Source organism: Octodon degus, unplaced genomic scaffold (genome assembly GCF_000260255.1).
Source record: "Octodon degus isolate 3935 unplaced genomic scaffold, OctDeg1.0 scaffold00053, whole genome shotgun sequence".
NCBI lineage: Eukaryota > Metazoa > Chordata > Mammalia > Rodentia > Octodontidae > Octodon > Octodon degus.
Genome location: NW_004524629.1, coordinates 4,253,078 through 4,274,998, shown reverse-complemented (window position 1 = coordinate 4,274,998; position 21,921 = coordinate 4,253,078). Strand labels below are relative to the sequence as shown.

The window sequence follows — 21,921 nt, the reverse complement described above, 5'->3', positions numbered from 1 at the left end:
TACATCCTTCTGCTTACTTAACGAAGCAGCCAGTTACCATGATGGTATTCTAACTGCAACATGAAAAAACAGCCCTGTAGGGTTCTACTCCAGCTCATCCTCAAAGAAGATGAAAATTTCCCTTCCTTTCATTCTCTCTCTTCACCCCTGCCCTGTACCCTGGTTCCGACTACCAGCGTGTGTTTTTTTTCTCAAATAATCAATGGCTGGTAGCTTGCACTGATGGATGATACCAGAGACGAAAAATACCACTTGACAAGACTGACTATACTACGCACATCAGGCCGAGTTAGATTTGCAGACTAAGGTCAACTGCCAGGGACTTTAATTAAAAGAGGGCTGCTAGGAACGTAGCAAGGTCCCGACTTTAGCACTGATGTTGGGATTGATTCATTCTCACATCTTCCCAGCTGAAAACTCAATTACCAATTAGCTACTATAAACATTTTACCTCCAAGGCCTTAAGAAGCTCATGGCTAGAAAATTCATGATTCACACTACTTAGCCCCTCCTTTCACAAAGGAGTTTTCTCCTAAAAATCCCAGAGGTTTCAACACTCAAGAGGCTTTGCAGGTAAAGAATAAAGGGATATTTCACTCAACTAAAATACCACTGGTAGGGATATGCTGTGTTCTAAAGTTATAGAGGAACTGTGTAACTTTATATTTTAGCACAGGGACAACAGAATCAAACACTGGTTCCCTGGCTCTGCCAACTTGAGCATAATTAATTAACTGCTCCCAGTTGCATTTTTGTCTTTTGGAGGAAAAAAAAAAAAAAAAAAAAAAAGGCTAATTCACCTTAAAGAACTGTGGTAATTAAATGACATAATTTACATACCAGTCTAACTAATAAAATCTCAGTATATTTTGTTGAAATGCATTTGTCTCCTCCCATATAACTAACAATATCAAGTTTAACTAGCTTAAAAGAATTCAGCCTTTACAGAAATCTGTCCCTTCCGTACATTTCAGCCATGGAGAAGCAACTCAGGTAATTTTATGAAGTTGCCACTCTCTACCATGTCTTTTCTTTCTTTTCTACTATCTATTAGCCAGCCTTATACCAAAACTTTCTGTTTCCTTCCATGAGGTCAACACTACTCCTGTATCTCGAAGTGTCTGTCACAATGGAGTTGTGCTCATGGTGCTCACTGGCACATAAACTGGACTTTAGTTGAACCTGGTTTTTCCTGTAATCTTTCCTCATTTCTAACTCAATGTTTTCAGCTGTTACATCCTATTCCACCTTTCTACCATGCTGAACCCAACCCCTCAAACTGTTGTTCCTCCTCAGCCAGGACAGATCTTTAATGAGAAACCAACTGTCCAGTGCCTCATCTAAGAATGGCTTCTGCCAGGCACTGCTGCTGACACACCCACAATGACCAACTCAGACCTCCTACGCAGGGGCCCTACATTCATGAAGCCTTCCAGCACCATAGTTTTTTTCAGCACTAGCCCAATTTCCTGTTAAGGTTTCAATTCCAGCAACATTAAGTATCTTTATTTCCATAGAGAAGACACACAGGCAAATGCATTAAATATTTCACTACCAGGAAAGAAACCCCGATTCAAACAAATGTATCCTATGAAATCTGGTTTGACTCTGAAACAAGAGTTTGGGCTGTGAAAAAAATAAGTGTCAGGTTCTTAATCCAACTCATAAAAAAGCCTATTTATATTCTCTCTCCAAAGAGAGTACCAAGAGTATTATTCCAACTAGTAAGGAGGCCACCTACAATAGGGCTTGACTTATATTATCACATCTGAAATATAAATACGTAAAAGTAACTTGTAACATTTTCATGCTCTCTACTTAGCATCTACAACGGGATGAGGTAGAATAAACAATGAGATCACTAAGGCTCTTTTACATAGAGCAGAGACCCCTGAGGCCAGAAGCTCATCCCTGTCTCATCTACACTCATATCTCTAAGACTGCTCCACATTGGCTGTTGAAGGCCCAAAGGCAGTTTGACTCAGCATCCACAGACTATATATACACTAGAACTCAACTGCTAATTCCTTTAAAACACATTAGTCTTTAAATCTCTCTTCACAAGGTGCTTTCTGAAACTTTTATTTTCTTGATTCAAAAAGCTCTCATGAATTTTGTAGTATATAGTCTGTTTATCGCCTATAATTTCTGAAAGATAGAAAACGTACCTTAAATGGTCTGAAAAGCAGATAGAGCTCCCGAGGTTTGATATCCAGAGGAAGACCACTGACAAATAGGGTCCGGACCTAGAAAAACAAAATTTAAGAAGTGAGCAATTTGGACAATCCAGAGGCCAGGTCTGATATGCAATCTCAAAAACATAATTCTCCAAATAAATATCTGTGACTCCCATCAACATCATGCTCTTTCCATGACACAATGAATACTCACTGTTAGGATACCATTCAGTGAACTTACACTCACACAGTTATTTCTGTATGCCTTCAGAGGCAATTGTGGCCAGTTGCCTCTCCCTTTCTCAACTAGCCACTGCTTGTTCCTAGAATTTGAGGTTGTGGGGAGGTGCCATATATTTTAAACGTTTGCATAAGAGAGCACATCAAAAAAAAAAAAAAAAAAAAAAAAGTCATGAATGAGGAGGACACACTGCTCTAATCAAATGGCCATACAACAAGCTTCCAAAGCAAAGTAAAATTTTGCTTTCTCCTGCTTGTCTTGCTGCTGCTTCCCTCAATGGTATTATTTACAATAAAATTTTAAAATGAAAGATAATGGGAAACAGGGAAGAAAAAATTTTCCAACAGGAAGGAAAACAAGATATGGAAGGAGGTAGAAGGGAAAGGGAATAAGAATTAAAATGTGTTACGTGCATGTACTAAACTCCCATGATGAATGTAATTATCATGTACTATGAGCATGTACTGTTAAAAAAAAAATGTAAAGTCACAATTAACAAGTCTAACACATTTAAATATACAGAAGCCTACTGCATAAACTAATCTGTGTCGTTTTTCCCTGCTGAGTGCAGCTCCTGCGCTATGCAAGGTATGTACAGCCAGCTCAGGAGCCCGGTGCACACAAGCTACCTGGCTAGGTGGCACTGACATAACACAGTGCAAGACACAGGGCAAAATTAATTACTAACACACCCACTTCAGATGACCTTCTAGATGGAAACTTAAACGGCAGGTAGGATTTTACCAGCCAAAGATGAAGCTGAGTAGGTCAGAACCACAGGCAGCAAAAAGTACTAAGGGTGGATGGACCGGAGAACACATGCACTCTGGGGCCAGGGTGAACTAAGACTGAACAGAGAATGCAGGGTGAAACCACAGCACATCACACACACCACCTGCTCAGAAATTTGATTTTGATTAAATAGGTAAGGAGGAGTCACTGAATTAACATCATATTTTTCTAGTCCTCTATTCAAGCTGATAAAACATGACTGAGCTCTTTATTAGATATCACATTGCTACTCAAAGAAAATTTAACACTCAACTGTTAATCATGCTAAATATAAAAGATGTTTCCACCCAGATGTTTACACACCTATATTCACAGGAGTTGGGAAACTTAAGGCAGAAAGGTCAAAGTTTAAGGCTAACCTAGGTAACACAGCAAGTTCAGCTACAGAACAAACTGATTCTCAAAATTAACAATTAACTAAAAATTTCTCTCTTTCTTAGATTCCTAACACTTGCCACTGCTTCTAGTTGCACAGAAGCACAAATCAGAAAGGACTTTAGAAAGTACACAGTAGAATGACACAATTCTGGCTGTCTTATTTTATTGTTTATACTTCAAACAGCTATATTGAGGTATGACTGATACACAATAAACTATACACAACTTCGAAGTGTACAATTTTGATGTACGATACACCAAAATGTCATTTTGATGTATGTGTAACCTGTGAAGCCATCATAGTTATAATCCATCAGCTCCCAAAATTTTCTCATTCCATGAGAAACTTCCTTCTGTCCTATCCCATATGCCCCAAACCTAGGCAATCACTGACCTGGCATTTTTGACACTGAAGATTAGCACCCATGTTCTAAAAGTTCACACACATGGAATGACAGTACGTATTCATTTTGTCTGGATTTTTTTCACATTAACCTAAAATGAAATTTATTTCTATTAAAGGGATCCTATTATATTACTAAGTATTCTGTTGCATGGATACACCTGTCTGATGTACACTGACTGCTGGTCGACATTAACTTATTTCTAGTTTTGAGCTTTTATACATAAAACAGCTATGAACATTCACTACAGACTTTTTTTTTTTCACTATAGACTTTAAATGGATATACACTTTATCTCTGGATAACATTTAAATTAGAATGATTACATATTGTAGAAATGGGCTTAAATCTAACAATTACAGTATTCCTGTACTATTTATGGTACAGAACACGGTAAATGTTCTGTGTGCCTTTAGAACAACTGTGTGTTCGGTTGTTTGGTGGAATGGTCTACAACTATCAATTAAGGTTTTTGTTGGTTTTATGTTTTGCCTTTGCTTTTCCTTTGTCTTTGCCACTGATAGGAAAGGTTCTGGAGCACAGTCTATCTGTCCATCCCTCTATCTGTCTATCCGTCCTTACTTCACTATGTAGTATAGGATGCCCTTGAACTCACTTATGTAGCGTAGGCTGGTCTCAAACTCACAGCAATGCTCCTGCCTTACTTCCTGAGGTGTTCATCACCTGGCTTAGTTCTAGCCAGCAGAATCTTTCCAGGGTGAGTCCCACCACATCTCTTCCCATAGGTACCAAGTGAACACTGTCTATTCACGCTGGCTGTTCTGGCCAAGACTGTGGGCACAGAAGCACTACCACCATACCCTCTGATGCTCTGTCAGGTGCTGACCTGGTTACAGAGAGTTCCATAGAAGTAAGATAATAAGCTAATCTAAAGCTTTAAAATGTTGGACCAACGTATGTCTGGCAGTACTCCTTAGCTAGGTGGCAGACACCAATAAGGACTTGTTGAATCAGTCTAGAAATAAACTACCATTTACAATATTGTTCAGGGGCTCAGTCACAGAATGTGTGCCTAGCATGTGAAAGGCCAGGGGCGCACAAGAAGGGGGGGTCATTGTTCTACAGAAAATAGCTTCATACAAATTTGTAAGTCAAACAATCTATGAACAAAACTAGAAATCTGAGGATTATCAATTAAGATTATTTAATGTAAGAGTTATCTAGATGGCATAACAAGAATATTACATAGCCAATAAAAATCATGTCCAAGGAAAACATACATGTGCCTCAATTTTTTCCTGTAAAGCAGCATGAAAACATACAAATACAACACATATAATTTGAAGGAAAAATACATTGCAGAATATATATCTAAGGGTTTATACAATTTTGCCCTAAGTGGTGGAATAACAGTGATTTTAATGTTTTTCATCAGTTTATTCATGTTTTTTTTTCCTCTGATAAACAGATTAAATACTGTTAGGTCTATTTGGTAAGATTAAAAATTTCCTCTATTACCTGGCTTTCCTAATATTTGTATCAAAGTAAATTATAGAGTTTATGGAGGAAACTTTCTTATGTAAACATTCCAGAATGAGATGTCAGAGATTCTTATCTTGCTCTCTGGGTAAGACTGCTATAAGTGGGGTGGGGTGGGGGTGAGAATCAAGCTCCTGGTAGGCCCAAGTTTGCTACTTACCTACAGATGCTAAAAGACCCAAAGCCAACTGGGAGTCATGGCTGGCACTTCATTTAAACGTGGACATGAAGGCCATTTTCTAAAACCTAGCAAAGCCCAAAGCCCCCCACTGTCTCAGAAACCTGCCAGCACTGGGTATGGTGAGACACACTTCTAACTGTAGCACTCAGAAGGCTGAGGCAGGTGGACCACCAGCCAGGCTACACAGTGAGCTTAAGACCAGCCTGAACTTCATAGGCAGCCTGTCTCCAACAAGAAACCTTTCAGATTATTTCATCTCTCTCATTAAGAGATCTCTCCTCAGAACAGTCAGATGAGAGAAAATGACTCTTGAATACTTAATTACATTTTTTGAAATTCAACTAAATGTTACTTATATCCAAGGCCATAATGTGTTCAGAATCCTTCCTCGACTACCTCAGACTAGAAAACTATATCACCAAGGTTTAAAAAAATAAACAATATACATAATGAATGAAAAAACACTTACGTATTTAATTCATACTTTTTGATGGCAACTTGAGACTAGAATCAAAGGGATATTTCAAAACATTTTCTTTTCCTTAGTCTTTATACCATCACACATGGTATATGCCATCTGAGCCATTACAGATCAATGCGCTTAGCTAAGGTCTATGGAAATCACAAAGACAGGATTCTCAACTGCATAGAGGTTACTATCCAAATAAAATCGAATATGCACATGACCGTATCAGAAAGCTTATTAGTTCGGTTACAAAATAAGCAATCAGAACCCAAAAATGAGATAAACACATAATACCCCCCCCAAAAAAAAGGAAAGAAAAAAGTCTTAATCTCAAATAACAAATAAATGAACCCCAATGAACTTCCTAGTAGGTCAAATCATTCTCCAGGGCAGCTCTCAGTTGATCAGTAATGGACACAGATGTGTCTGCCACTATGCCTTTAACATCTGCAGATGTTTACTTTAAAAAATACATGGGAAAATATATTTCTTTCAAATACATTCATTTCAAGGACACTGCATGCTCTACAGAAGTTCAGGACATGAAGCTGTTGACAGATGAATCCCAAGAGAGGGAGGCCTAATGGATTTTGTGGCTGTACCCTGAACTTCACTTTTGTACCAACAGGACTGAAAGAATAAATGTCAGTAGACACTGCTTGTGTACGACAGAAAGGAGCATTTTTGGCTCAGTCATTACTTAGCATTACTCAGAAGACACAGGTTTTGGATAATACCAGTCCTGAGTTCTTAAATGGCACTTTCAGCTCACACCAGGAAAGACAAGCTCCATTTCAGTGACCAGCTTCTCATTTAATAACCCCAATTCAATAAAGTGAAAGTACTGAACTCCCTTTGAAAGGTAAAAAATAAATCACACCCTAAAATAAGAGAGGTCCTATTCTAAACAATGAGCATGCCTTTTTGTGTTGATAACAGGGAGGGTACTTAATTCAAGATGTGGATATGCAAGGGCCTAGGAGATTACTTAGTGGTCTAAGCGCCTGCCTGGCAAGCACAAGGACCTGGGATCAATCCCCCATATTGTATGCCATGCCAGCCCTGTCAGAGAGAGCTGCTGGAAATGGATGTGGTGGCACACACCTGTAATCCCACTGTTGGGAAGGCTGAGACAGGAGGCTCTCTACAAGTCTGAGCTGTGTAGTGAGACTGTACCAAATAAATAAATAAATAAATAAACATTTTTTTAAAAAAAGATATTGAAGACTGGGTGTGGTAGCACATGCCTATAATCCCAGCTTTTGGAAGACTGTAAACAGATGGATCACTATGAGTCGGATCTAGTAGTGAAACCCTGAACACCCTGTAGACCCTTCCCTAAAATTAAAAAAAAAAAAAGGCCTAAATTCGGAATTTAAAAAAAAAAATTAAAAAGATGTGGATATGTGGTAGAAAGCAGTCACATCCTTCTACCAGATAGTTTAGGTTTTTTATAACAAGGTTTTAAGAATCATCTCTAACTTTTCTAAGCTGGCCTCTTATGTTTCCTTTAAAACTGAGATTACAGAAAGGCACTTTCTCCCTTTCCAAAGACCCTTTAATAACTGTATTTGAAACATTTGGAATCTTTTAAGTAGTAAAACCTATGATGGTGTGCCCGTGTTCACCTGCTGCTTAAGTTCTCAATTTATAACTCTCAGACCCATGAAGGTAGGTTTCAAAAGCAGCTCTCAAAGGTGCTGGACATTTGAATCATTCTTCTGGAGTAACTCTTCTTTTGGGTACACAAGTGAGTAAGAGTCCAAAGGTTCTTTTGCAGTTTGTATCACAGTCCTAGGCACAGAGTGCACACTATATCTCTTGACTGACTGTGTCCATGGGAAAAACAAGTGTATGCCTGTCAAACAATCTGGTGATAACATGAAACAAGATAAATGACCATTATTTCCCAGCCACTATTAGCCAGTATTGATACAGTTACCATAACATCAACTGACCAATACTCATATGTGACAAAAAGGCAGAAGACATCAGTCTTAGTCGTGTGACAAAATTCAGGACAGAGAAAATAAGATGGAGACAAAAAAATCAGAATCACAGAAGAAAAATTTAAAAAGGAAGGTACAGACTGAAATAAAAGCTTGGAAAACAAAAAACACAAAAAATCTATGACCTTGTACACCTTTTGGTGAGGAGAGTAACTAGTATATGGTAAGAGGTATATGGTTAAGAGGCAATAAAACCTCTCATATTTCAACTCATGATTAAACACATTTATGTATAAATAAATCCAATTTAAACACAGACAAATTAATAACAAAGTCCTTCAAGAAGATGCTGAGGTTTAGGGAGATATCTCGGCGGCGTAAGCACTTCCTGGCAAGCACAAAGTTCTGAGTTTGATCACAAATACTGCATGCTGTGCTGGCACTGGAAAGCCAGGTGCGCTGTGCCAGCCCCAAAACCAGGCATGGTGATGCACGTATGTAATTCTGGTGCTAGGAGGCTGAGACAGGAGGATCACTACGAGTCAGAACTGCAGAGTGAGACCTTGTATTTAAAACATAAAACAAACAAAAAAAGATACTATAACTCATCAATTTACCATTTAAAATAGGGACTAAATATTTGTATGGAAAAGCTGATGACTTTTAAGTGGAAGGGCAAACACTGGAAGTTTTTCATATTCATCACAATTCTGGACTCCTACTGGCACAAAAACATGATGACCAACAAAACAGAGCAGAGGATACAAAAAAAGAAATCACATTCAACTACTTCATCTTTGTCAAAGGGCCAAAATTATATAGTAGAGGAAAGAGAGCCTTTTTAATAAACTGTACTGGGAAAACTAGGCTATCTACATGTAGAAGTTAACAGTAGACCCCTACCTCTCACGACATACTAACCTAAACCCAAGAACTAAATGTTAAAACAGATACACTTCATCTCCTGGCAGATAAAATAGTTAAAATTGTTGAAGCTGCAGGTGTAGACAAGGAGCCCCCCCCCCCCCATTTTGAGGGACAGGTCCACAGGGTGTTCAGGGTCTCAACTAGATCAGACTCGTAGTGATCTGCCTGTTTACAGTCTCCTAAGAGCTGGGATTACAGGTACATGCCACCACACCCAGTCTCAATTGCCATAGGTGGGGCCAGCACAGCAGGCCCGGGGATCAAGCCCCTGCCCCTGTGCCTGCTTGCAGGCGCTTTAATCGTCGAGCTATTTTGCTGGCCCTGACAAGGACTTTTTAAACAGAACTCAGGTTGTAGAGAAAATACCATCAACAAATGGAATTGTATCAAGTTAAAAAGCTTTTGCACAACAGAAAAAATAACTACAGAGTGAAAAAATAACCTGCAGAATGGGAAAAAAATTGACAGCAATTCCTCAAACAGAAGACTAATGTCTATGGGCTGGTGAGATAGCTCAGTGGACTAAAGAGCCCACTTAGGCAAGCACAGGGACCACAGTCCATTCCCTAGCACTACATGCCTCACCAGCACCACCCCAAGGGCGGGCTGAGCCAACAAGAGTTGGTGCATATTTGTAATCCCAGCGCTAGGGAGGCTCTAAGCAGGAGGATCACCACGTCTGAGGTGTGTAGTGAGATCTTGTAACAATCAAATACATTAAAACAAAAACAAAAAGACAGAGAAGACTAATATCTAGAATATATAAAAAACTCAAAAAAATTAAGTCACCTGCCAAATAGAAGACTCAATCAAAAACTAGGCAAGTCAAATGAAGAGACACTTCAGTATAAATGGCCAATAAATACATAACAGGCTCAACATCCCCAGTCATCAGAGAGATGTTAAAACAACACTGACATTCCATCTTACCCCAAAAAGAATGGCTATTATCAAGAAATCAAATAACAACAAATGCTAGCTGGGTTGATGAGAAAAAGGATCCTTCCTACATTGTTGGGTGCGAATGCAAACTACAACCACTATGGAAATCAGTATGGAGATTCCTCTAAAAACTAAACTAGAAATTCCATGGGACCCAACTATTTCCCTTCTAGGTAGCTTCCCAAAGAGTTGAAGACACCATATTACTGTAATAAATACATATACGTATACCCAAGATTATAGCAGATTAATGGATAATAGCTAAACTTGGAAACAGCGTATGTCCATTAACAGATGAATAGATAAAGAAAATGGGGTATTTACACACACAATGGAATAATTCTCTGCCATTAAGTTTAAAGGGGAGTCATTTTTAGAAAATGGGGCCACTCTGAGACCATACTTTTAAGTGAAAAACATCTGACACACAAGCTTAACTTTTGCATAGTTTCTCTTGTATGAGAAACCCAAATTATAAATAACTAAATAAAAAAAAAAAAAAAAAACAAAAAAACCAAGAAGGAGACAGATCTTTCTCAAAGGGAAGTGGATAAGAGATGAAGGGAGAGAGAAGGAAAGAAGAGAGGATTAAAAAAAGAAGTTATGATGTGTTATGTACACATAGCAACTCTACGCAAGAAATGCAAACGTTATGTACTGCAAACATGTAGAAATAAAAAAATGATCTGGAAAAGAATTCATAGCCCCAGTTTATCTCTTACAGTGAATTAAAAGAAGATATAAGGAAATGGGTACAAAATGAATATAAACCAAATTATCTATACATTAATAGTGGGAAAGAGAATGGATCAAGAATAATCTTTTTATTTAAATATTTACACATTTGGAATTCAGATATTTATGAATACACACTACTTTTAAAAAAAGAAAACATGGGGGCCTGGCCCTAGCTCAGTCCTTTAAGTGGCTGCTTCCACAAAGCTGTCAGCCTCAGGTTGCTGTAGTTCGATCCTCACAACACTCCAGCCAGCCAAAAGTGCCCTGAAGGCATTCAAGGAGGAAAGAAAGAAAGAAAGAAAGAAAGAAAGAAAGAAAGAAAGAAAACATGCTATGTAAAGAACTATGTTACCCTTCTTACATTAAGAGAAACAGAATGGAGCAATGACCAAGAAACAAACTAGTCAGAAAACAAACAGAAGATGAAATGCATCTCCTTCCAATTGTAAATATAAACACTGAGTATTTCCAGTTCAGCTCTGTTCTTAGAAATTTTCTTATTTTCCTGCTTATCATTGGTTCCAAAGGGATGAGCTTAATCTAGCAAAACACAAATTCATGTAATTTGCTTCACATTTCAATTCTGACCACAAGTCAGTATTTGTTGATACGTATCTCTAAAATAAATGACCCAACAAAAAAGGGTAACTAGTGACCCTAAGGCCCAGCTCTAGAACCATGCACCATGTTGGTATTAGCAGGGTATTCTTCTTTCATGACCACCCCTGTTCCCACTAAGACAAGAACAAAAGAGTTCACCTATTGAATTGCCATCTCTCTTCTGAGAGACCAGATAATAATATAAACCTGGGTTTCAGAGACGGGGATGTTAAAAGCATTCCACCGACCTGTGCAGCATAGTTTCCATATAACAAGACTGTTTTAACACACAAGAAGGTAGATGCAGAGCTGTTTTTGTACGTTTTATGCACTGGTTACATACACTTTTTAAGTAAAGTGTCAGTAAAAAATAAAGTATCAATGGTTTCAGTTCTTTGCTTATTTTGTAAGCACCAATTTAAATACCAAATTTCAAGACTGGACCTCATTTCCAAAGAAGGCTCTGCTGCCTTAGTATGGTATTTGATTCATGTCTTGCCACCATGGAAATGGGTTACCACAACCACGTAAATGGTCTCCTAGGTACTTAATCTGGTTGTAGCCCAACAAAATCTGACCAGTCTTCAGTAAAGCTCCAATTTCTTACTGGCATTGGCTTCAAAATGGAGCAGGTACTCAAGTTCCCTTCCTCACAAGGGCCACATACTAGACTTACAGGCCTATGCTTTTTCCATTCTCTGGGAAGGTATGATTCCATTCAGAAGGCCAGGTTTCTACGGGCACCAAGGATCAACTAACTATCGGATAAAAGGGTTGCTATAATGTTCTTATGGATACCCAGGTTTGTTTTATTAAACTGGAAATTGCACTTTCCTTTTTCAAACACAAAAGCCACCAATTTACCCACAGTGCACACCCCCCTTGTTTTGAGAGCTCCTCTACAGTATGCTCTAAATGCTACTGAGGTGGTTAATTCACTCTATACAACAACCAAATTTATAGTTGGTGATCAATGAATTTCTAGCAGGTTCAGAAGAAAAAGGCTAATGGAAGCACACATGGAAGAAAAGAAGACTGTGTTCACAAACTCATTCAGGTGAATGAGTACATCCACAGGAAATGGAGACAGTAGTACATCCACAGGATGTTTTACACCACATTCAGGTGAATGAGTACATCCACAGGAAATGGAGACAGTAAGTTAGCACTGGGTTTAACATGCCAACATGTTCAATCTTTGAAAAGTCCACCCCACATCAAATACCAATTTATAATTATCTGGCTTTGTGAATCCCACTTTGATAATATTTTTTATTTTACTTTTTTTTTTTCCAGCACTAGGGATCAAACTCAGGACCTTGTGCTTGCAGGCACTTATCCCTGGCCCTTGATAATATTTCTTAGGAGCAAAGTTCAATGCTGGCCATCTTTCATCTAAAAGGAGAAAAAAAACCCTAAGTTTTCCAGGTTTTAGACAGCAATGGTGCTATCATCAAGAGTTTCCAAGGGTAATACAGGACACATAATTTATAAATTATTTTATAAAATTCACCCGAAGAGTCAAACGTAGAAAACTGCAAGACATCTGTCCAGAGACCCAAAAAATCCAGCTGAGTGCCTGGATCTATGGCAAAGTCTCTATCAAGGACCTGGAATGGAAAGGCCCTAAGGCCAGTGGTGGAAAACTAGAAAGCCTGCACCAGCAGGGTAAAGGCTCTGTGCCACCAGGTTGGGAGATCTGCACTGGAGCTAGGAAGCAATACTCAAAGTAAGGACCAGAACTCCCCCTGAAGAGAACAGGAGCCAGGCTGGGTGACAGCAAACTCCTCCAACAATGAGAACAACTGACTTCATGTCAGGAAAACCAGCATGACAGGCTTTTTCAAGAGAATCAACAGCATACCTACTTCTCTTCCAGTTCTTCTTTGATGATGTTGGCAACAATCTTCAGATGGGCCTTCTATACCCAGAACCATACTGATTGATTCAATTCAGTTGGGTGTTACAAGTTCCATTAGTTAACCCATAATAAATGGTATAGATAACAAATGTTTGTTTATACATGTGAGCACTGAAACCTCACTATTAGCCAATGTTACTACTGTCAGAAACAAGAAGAGATGAGTGGATTAAAAGGAAAATCAAGAATTTGGGGGTTTAATTAGTCTAGACAGGAAACTACATCCATGTGAGAAAATAACCTCATTATTAAGCAATTAACTTAAGTGCTGTCAAAAAAACAGTTCTTCAGTCTTTAGTGTTTAAGAAGTTCTTTATAAAAAAGCCAGAGGCTTTACCATTTAATTCTTATCCTATTAGTACCCTACTCTGGCTTTCTTAGTTCTTCTAACCAACTTTCTTTCAGGTGGTCTGCTATGTTTCAACCCTGACTGGCAAGTCTTGCTCTTCATTCAAATGCACTGTTTCCAGGGCTAAAACCTGAAGTTTTAAAATCTGTACATTAACCCAGTATATTATATATAGAAATCTGCATCCTAATTCCCCAAAGTATACTTGCCCTTAGGATTTTAATTGTACAGAATACTCTGAAGTTATAAGACATCAAAAGATCACCGCAAAACACACTTTTCCATGGAAGGACAAAAATGAAAGTTAAGCAGAACACATAAAGATCTTATCAAAATTCTCAGACTTTTCTTCCTCTTTCCTTCTGCATATTTTGGGTAAGTGCTTCTTTACAAATTTATTCAAAGAAAAAAGTCATTATGCCTCTACTAAACTATTCTGCAAAAACTAACTCAGCACATGGTGACTTGAGGCCTGCGGGAAATATATAGTTAAGAGCCCTGCACTGCTCAGGGCTCTCAGCATCTTTTGTTTTTGATTTGGACAACAGGTAAATTTCACTTCCAGAACTTTACCCCACCATCCATTTTAGTTTCCACAACTATCCACAAAGCACTATCTAACTGCAAAACTAGAAAAGAGTGGAGAAAAGATTTGTCAAGGGAACTACCAAATACACAGTTTAAAACTCTTTGGTGCCAGCTCAGCTCATATTCAGACTGAAAGTTCTTCCACATATGACCCTGGCAAAGTACCCCAGGAGGTAATCAGAAACTACACAAAAAACTAAATAAATGAGTCAAAGTACTGGGAACAAGGGACAAAATGAAGGCCCATACAAAACCACAAACTATGGAGACCCAAAGGTGAATTGTGACTTCATGTATTTAAGAGGTCAAGTGTTAAAGGAATATGACTGAAAAAACAATTCAGAGGCAAGCTGCTGGGATTCAAATCTTGGTCCTGTACCTCACATGTTTGGTATACCCTGTAGATAAAGACACTCACCTTCTACATTTCTAAATTTCCTTAGCTTAAAATAAGTCCACAAATCATCTGGTAGTTCTTCTTTCAAGAGGCAGAACTTACTTACCCTTCCCCTCACCTGGTGACATCTACCTAATGAACAGGTTATGGCAGAGGCTGACAATGTGTGGCTTCTATTAACTAGATCAAAACAGGAATATGACTATTACAATTTTTTTTTTTTTATTTAGTACAGGTTCTACAGGGTTTACAGGGTCTTACTACACAGATTGGACTCGTAGTGATTCTGTTTACAGCCTCCCAAGCACTGGGATTACAAGGGCGTGCCACTATGCCTGGCCTCAACCGCCTTCTCAGTGCATCCTGGGGATGGGGCCAGCACAGCAGGCCCAGGGATCCCCTGCATCTGCCTAAGCAGGTGCTTTAACCTGCTGAGTTAATTGGCCAGCCCTAGGAATATGACTTTCTAAGGAGCTGCTCCTGGACCACTTATGGAAGTTTCCAACTGTCGCAATACGATGGTAATCAAGAAATTCTATAGAGGTCCACATGATTAGTGACACAGGTCTTGGCCAAAAGCCATGGGAGTGTGATGTACTGGAGGCAAATGTCCCAGCACCAGTCAAGCCGCAGCATCATTTAAAAATGTAGCCATATGAAAACTTCCAAGCTAGATCCACCTACCTCAACTTCCAACCCTCAGAAATGGTACAATACTTTTTTGTTTCCCGTTGGGGTACAGTTGTTGCAAGAATTAAATGAATAGAAATAGTGTACATAGAACTCAGTGCTCGGTTTCACTGTAAGAGCTCAGAAAATGCTACCTATGTTAAGAGGGCTCACAACATTCAAAAAGAAGTACTTTCGTGTACCAATACAATCCTAAGACTGGCTGCATGTGACATTATCATACAACTTCCACACAGTTTTAAAGTAGACAAGAGAAAACATAGTATGCACAGGAAAAAGAAACAAGTGTAACTACTTTTGAACCCCAATAGATTTCTCAGTCTTATCAATACCACATTTCTTTCTACTTCTTTGGTCCGTTATGGGAAAATCCCACTTTGGTCAGCACATCAACCTTCTTTATTAAACCTTTTCTCTTTCTTACTCAATACTTACCAAAGCACATCTCTTATCTGCCTTTACTCCATTCCTGAGATTATCTCATTTTTAAGACTAATTGGGGGGCTGGTGAGATGGCTCAGTGGTCTAAAGCACCTACTTAGAACAAGCTTAGCAAAGCACAGGGACCATGGTTCAATCTCCCAGCACCACATGCCAGCCAGCCCTGCCCCCTGGTGGACTGAGCTGTGCACACACACACACACACACACACACACAAATTTAAAAAAAAAAAAATTGGTTTGGACACTCCTACCAAAGAAATATAAAAGGGGAAAGGGTAATAAATATTGAAGTGATATGTGATAATATTTTAACTATGTTTTTACTAAAATTTTACTATTGTGATAAAACTTCATAGAACCAAACACAGAGACACATGACACAGGGAAAAATAAAAATAAAAATCAGTGGACTGTATCAGTGTAAATTGATTGGTTGTAATATTACGTCTCTATTTTACAAGGTATTACATTGGGAGAAATTAAGCAAAGAGCATATGCTATCCCTCTATTATTTCTTAGAATAGATATGTAAATTATTTAAAAATCTCAAATCTAAAAGTTCAAAAAGTTTTCTGTACATTACAAAGTCTTAACATTAAAAACATTCAGAGAAAATATTTGCCCCCTGTTGCAGTCAGGATTTGCAAGGGAAACAATTTAATATAGGACACATAATTTATAGGATTATTCCATAATATTCATCCAAAGAGTCAAGTACAAAGGAGTGCAGGAAATCTGTCCACATACAGAAGACCCAAATATTCCAACTGAAGACCTGGATCGCATGAAAATGTCCTGCATGAGTCCAGCTAAAGACCTATAGGGCATGATAATGTCCCCCAAGAGTCCAACTGGATGGAGGCCAAGAGCTCATGGCAATATCTCATGCATGTCTGTTTCAGGGATCTGTGCTGGGAAGTCCCAAAGGTCAACAGTGGAAGGTAGAAACTCTGTGCCAGCAGGGTGAAGAATCTATGCCAACAGGCTAAGGGATATGCACTGGAGCCAAGAAGCAATGATCAAATAAGAACTGAAGCTCCCCCCGAAAGTACCAGACATCCTCAGGGACAACAAGGTCCCAAGTTCTTGTGATGATGAGAACAACCAAGCTCACATCAGGAAGGCCAGCATGACAAGCTCCTCCAGGAAAACCAAGGACACCAACTCTTCTTCTTGAGTTCTTTCTAGGTTGATGGCAACAAGCCTCTGGTGGGTCTTCTACACCCAGCAACATGCTGATTCAGTTCAGCTGGATATTCCAAGTTGGCCACCAGCTGTCAATTCACCACATTCTCTATTATCAATATTTTGTTAAGAATCTATCATTTATGGCCAGGGAGATAGCTCAGTAGAATAAGCACTTGCCTGGCAAAATGAATTTCATTAGAATAAAATAAATTTAAACTCTTTTCAAACAATAGTTAACTCAATTTCTAATTTTTCAGATAATGCTTAATAACTTTTTCTTTTAGGTGTTTTTCCTATATATATATAAACATTTGCTAACTTATTTTTTTACCACCCACTCTACCACTGACCTACATCCCCAGTACAACCCACTACTTTGTACTGTAATATACAAAGTATATTGTCATAGTATAGATACCTATGACACTTAGGTTAATACCTAAACCTCATTCTCACTGCTAAGATACATGCATGCAAATCAGTTCTCACAGTGCCAGAAAGACTATATTCCAATGACCATATAAACATACAACCAATATCCCAGACATGCAGTTCTCTTGGGCCAAAGTTTCTGAATCACTCATATCGCATATGACATAGAAAATAAAATAGCAAAAATATAAATCTAAAATATTTTGAATACCAAGAAAAAGACCAAACACGGGTTTGGTCCAGAGAAATCCACAGAGCAGATGTGCCGCACATGCAGGCTGTACTTCCTACTAGAAGACAGATGGCAAGCTCATTACTAAGAATCTTTTATTTTTCTAAACTGGTTTCCACAGAGAAATTCATTCGGCTGTTATTTGCTTGCATCTAAAATACTACATGGCTTGTGGTGCCTGGCTAGCAAGTGTGAGGCCCTGAGTTTGCATCTCAGCACCCTGCAAAAAACAAACCAAAATAACCCACATGGCAAGAATATAAGTTTCTATAACATAACCTATTAAACTAGTTACTTCCTCTAAGTCACACACTAGTTTAAGAAGCACTACAACCCGGCCAGATAGCTCAGTGGACTAAAGTGCCTGCTCAGGCAGAGCACAACCTCGGGGTTTGATCCCTGATCCCTGGCCAGCCATGCTGGCCATGCCAGCCGAGCCAGCCCCAGCCCCAGGGCACACTTAGCCAGTGACTGAGACTGGGCATGATGGTGCATGCCTGTAATCCCAGCACTTGGGAGGCTGAAAACAGGAGAATCACTACAAATCCGATCTACATAGTGAGACCCTGTACTAAATATATAATTAAAAAAAGCACTACTAAACCCAGTAATGAATACTTACAGAAAAGAACAAATTTCCATCCTTTAAGTTCAATTATCCAGTTTTCCAAGTTTTAGACATCTCCCAACTTAAGAATATATTCAGTATATTTAAACTATAACTAATACTTCCCAGCCTGTTACAGAAACTACTCTCTACTAAAACCATACTTGTTCCATCAGATAACCACCAATAATGTCTACTAACCATTTATGTGGTTGCTTGGATCTTGTTCAATATGTATTTCTTATATGCATATATAATTACATAAAGCAATTACAGAACTTGTAAGATTTGATGTGACTTACAAGTACGAATGCATGTGTCCACTGGGAACAACAAAAGACACCACAATGACAGCAAAATGGGAGGTTTGGGACTGAAAAATAACCTAGGTTAACGTATTTCCTTTTGTTTTGGTTTGTTTTTGTTTTTTTTGTTTTTTTTTTGCGGAACCGGGGATTGAACTCAGGTACTTGCGCTTGCCAGGGAAGAGCTTATTCCACTGAGCTATCTCCCTGGCACCAAAGAGGATTTTTTTTTTTTTTCCAGTACCAGGGATTGAACTCAGGATCTTGTACTTCCCAGGCAAGCACTTATTCTACTGAGCTATCTGCCAAGCTCAACATATTTGCTTTTGAATAGATCTACAATATCTTTTATCTCATTAAGACATTTAACTTGGGTCCTTGCAGTACTGAGTAAAATTTCAATAACTACACAGAAGGTAAAAGACCATTAAATGAAGCCACTTGTTTAAGATTGTATTCTTCAAAACAAGCTGTTAAGGTGTAAGCCTTGACTGCTCTGGGTCTCTTGTTTCCCATTTTTAAAATGAAGGTATGAAAGAGTTGATCTTGAAGCTGCATTTAACAAAAAAAAAAATTTTTAAAGATGCTGAGGGTCACAAGACCTCAGTCAGGAAGACCTAACTCTTGGCACTGAACAACTTTCAATCAAACTCACTGTTCATTATACCTATGCTCATTTAAGTATATTTATTTAAAATGTATGTTTTTTATGTGTGGTTTGTGTGATTAAAATAATATCCTAGGCCGTCAATGAATTTAGCAGAGTTGCCAGTGTAACAAGGTGAATGGCCTCCAGTTACTAGGTATAGCCAGCATCTCAGACAATCTGATGTAAAAGCTATGATGAAATCCATTTGCACACTGAGCCGGGGACTGAGACCAGGTGTGGCAGTGCATGCCTGTCATCCCAGCACAGGGGAGGATGAAAACAGGAGAATCACTACCAGCCCAAGCTGTGTAGGAAGATCCTGTACCAAATACATAAAAATAAATAAATAAATAAATCCATTTGTATTTTTTTCTCTTTGTGAAATAATTACATAGCAGAACATAGTGATTATGCATACAAACTCTGAAGCCAGGCTGCTGGACTTGAATCGAAGCTCCAAAATCTATTATCTTAGTGATACTGGACAGATAATTAACCAACTGAAACCTCAATTTCTTCATTGGCAACCTGGGAATACTAAAACCTACTTAACTGGTTAAGAGGTTTTAACAGTGAATATTTGCAAGGTATTTAGAAAAGTGCCTGGCACAGAGTAAATACTCAACACATGTTTAACTATGTGAAATAAATATAGTAACCCCCCCATTCAATTGCTGGTGGCAGTTTCTGCTGGCAGAAATAGAACACCAAAAGTGAAATTATTTGAACCGTAAACTATAGGATTTCATTTACCCAGCTAAAGATACTTTCAAGTTACCCACAGAAAAACCAGTGCTTTAATAGCTATTAAGGAAAAGAGGGGCGGGGGAGATGGCTCAGTAGAATAAGCACTTGTCTGGCAAGTGCAAGGGCCTGAGTTCAATCCCCAGTTCCGCAAAAAAAAAAAAAAAAAAATACCAATGAAAAAATTGTCACTAAAAACACAAATAGTTTATTATTAATACTGAATTTCTAAGGCCAGCCAAATAGCTCAGCTGATTAAAGTGCCTATGAGCAGACGCAAGGGCATGCTAAAAAAAAAAAAAAGGCAATTGAGATTGGGTGTGGTGGTGCACACCGGTAATCCCAGCTCTTGAGAGGCTGTAAACAGGAGGGTCACTATGAGTCCAGTCTAGTAGTAAGACCCTGGAAACCCTGTAGACCCTTCCCTAAAAATACAAAAAACACTGAATTTCTAAAGCTGGGCATGGTGGTGTACACCAATAATCCTCATCCTACACTGGGTTGGATGAGGCGGGAAGATCACCATGAGTTCCAGCCCAGCACAGGCTATCTAGTGAACATAAGGTCAGCCTGAATTATATAGCAAGACCCTATCTCAAAAAATAAAAATAAAATAAATTAAATTTCCAGTGTAAAATGCTACTTCACACCACTACCTTTCAGAAACTTGGCATTCTCTTCCAAGGTTTAACATGTGAGAAAGAATATGTTGTTTGTATTGTAGCCCACCTGTAAAGAATACAAACAAAACAGCACATCCTATAGAAACGAGGGCAATATGTTCCATTTTGTGAATCTCAGACTGCCTGGCAATTTCTAAAACTGTTCTCCAACTGAGAACAAATGTTCAGAATTGTCAGAACCTAGGGGCACACAAGATCTTTCAGAGGGGACCTGACCTGGCCTGTCAGCGATCTCCAGAACCTGTATGCCAGCTCAACGCTGGCCACAACACAGACTGAGATATGTGAGAGCAAACAAAACAGCTCTCCAAGTGCCAGAGTCTGTCTGCTAATATGACCAAATAAAGACACAACCAACCTCCCAGACATGCAGTTCTGCGGTGCCAAAGCTTTCAATCACTCTTCCAAATGGCCACATCTAAGCTATTATAATTCACTTGGATCTTAGTGGAAGAATTTCTAAATAATCTAAACATAATAGAAGAGAAAACCTCATCAGAAATCTAAAAGGCAGTATATGTAGACAACAAACAACAAGATCGTTATTTGTCAAAATATTTTAATTAACAGCACTTGCAATACTTTCTTTGCCAACTGAAACTGAACCGTAAGTATGGACATAGGGCTGATGAAAAGAGATGCTTAACCTTACACCTCAGCACTGACTCTGTGCACATGGAAGCAGTGCTTGGCCAAATGACCCATAATCCTCAGAGGGCCTGCTGGGATAGCACAAATGCCATTTTGGGGGGCAAATAACTGATTATGTGCAGGGAAAGCAAACTGTTCATCAGGCATTTTTACTTTATTACAATGTGATCTTTGATATAAGCCAGTGATGTTAAAAAGCAGAAAAAAATATCAGACAAAAATGCACACAAAGACATTCACCTGGCTCTAGACGTGCATCAAAAAAACAAAGAACAAAACCACTGCTTTCTAACTTCATCATCAGCACTGCTGGCATGCAACTTCACCTCAAAACTCCCAAGTCTCTGGGAATTCCCAAGTCAAATGTTCCACACAATATTACTTTCCTGGGCTGCACTGGGTCAGTCCTGAAGACTACTCCTTTGCTCATTTGGAACACAAGCCTTTTTTTGAGGTTTGTTGTTGTTGTTTTTAGAGGGAGGCTGGCTCAGGCTGCCTTAAGGGCGGGTCTGGTAAGGCATGGGGAGCTGAGGATTGAACTGCGGTCCCCTGTGCCTGACTGGCTTTGCCCCAGCAGGGGCTTAAACAACTGAGCTAACCCGCAAGCCCCCACGATAGTCTTTTTTTTAACAGTTAATAGTATTTCCCAAGAAGGTGCTCATATTCTTGAAACTCAAATTGAACTTGCCTCTCCAACAAAGCTTCCCCAAACTATTTCAATTCTTCTTCTTCTTCCTCTTCCTCTTC

At 38.9% G+C, this 21,921-nt stretch overlaps 1 protein-coding gene across 3 annotated transcripts in view; it reads right to left on the bottom strand.

The window, feature by feature from the left end:
- Positions 1-21,921, bottom strand: part of Rbpms (RNA binding protein, mRNA processing factor) — a 175,223-nt gene that overhangs the window by 85,277 nt on the left and 68,025 nt on the right. For all 3 annotated transcript variants that reach the window (XM_004633291.2, XM_023717613.1, XM_004633290.3), the window contains exon 2: positions 2,169-2,246. In XM_004633291.2, coding sequence (XP_004633348.1) covers positions 2,169-2,246 — 78 coding nt within the window. The remainder of the gene's footprint in view (positions 1-2,168; positions 2,247-21,921) is intronic.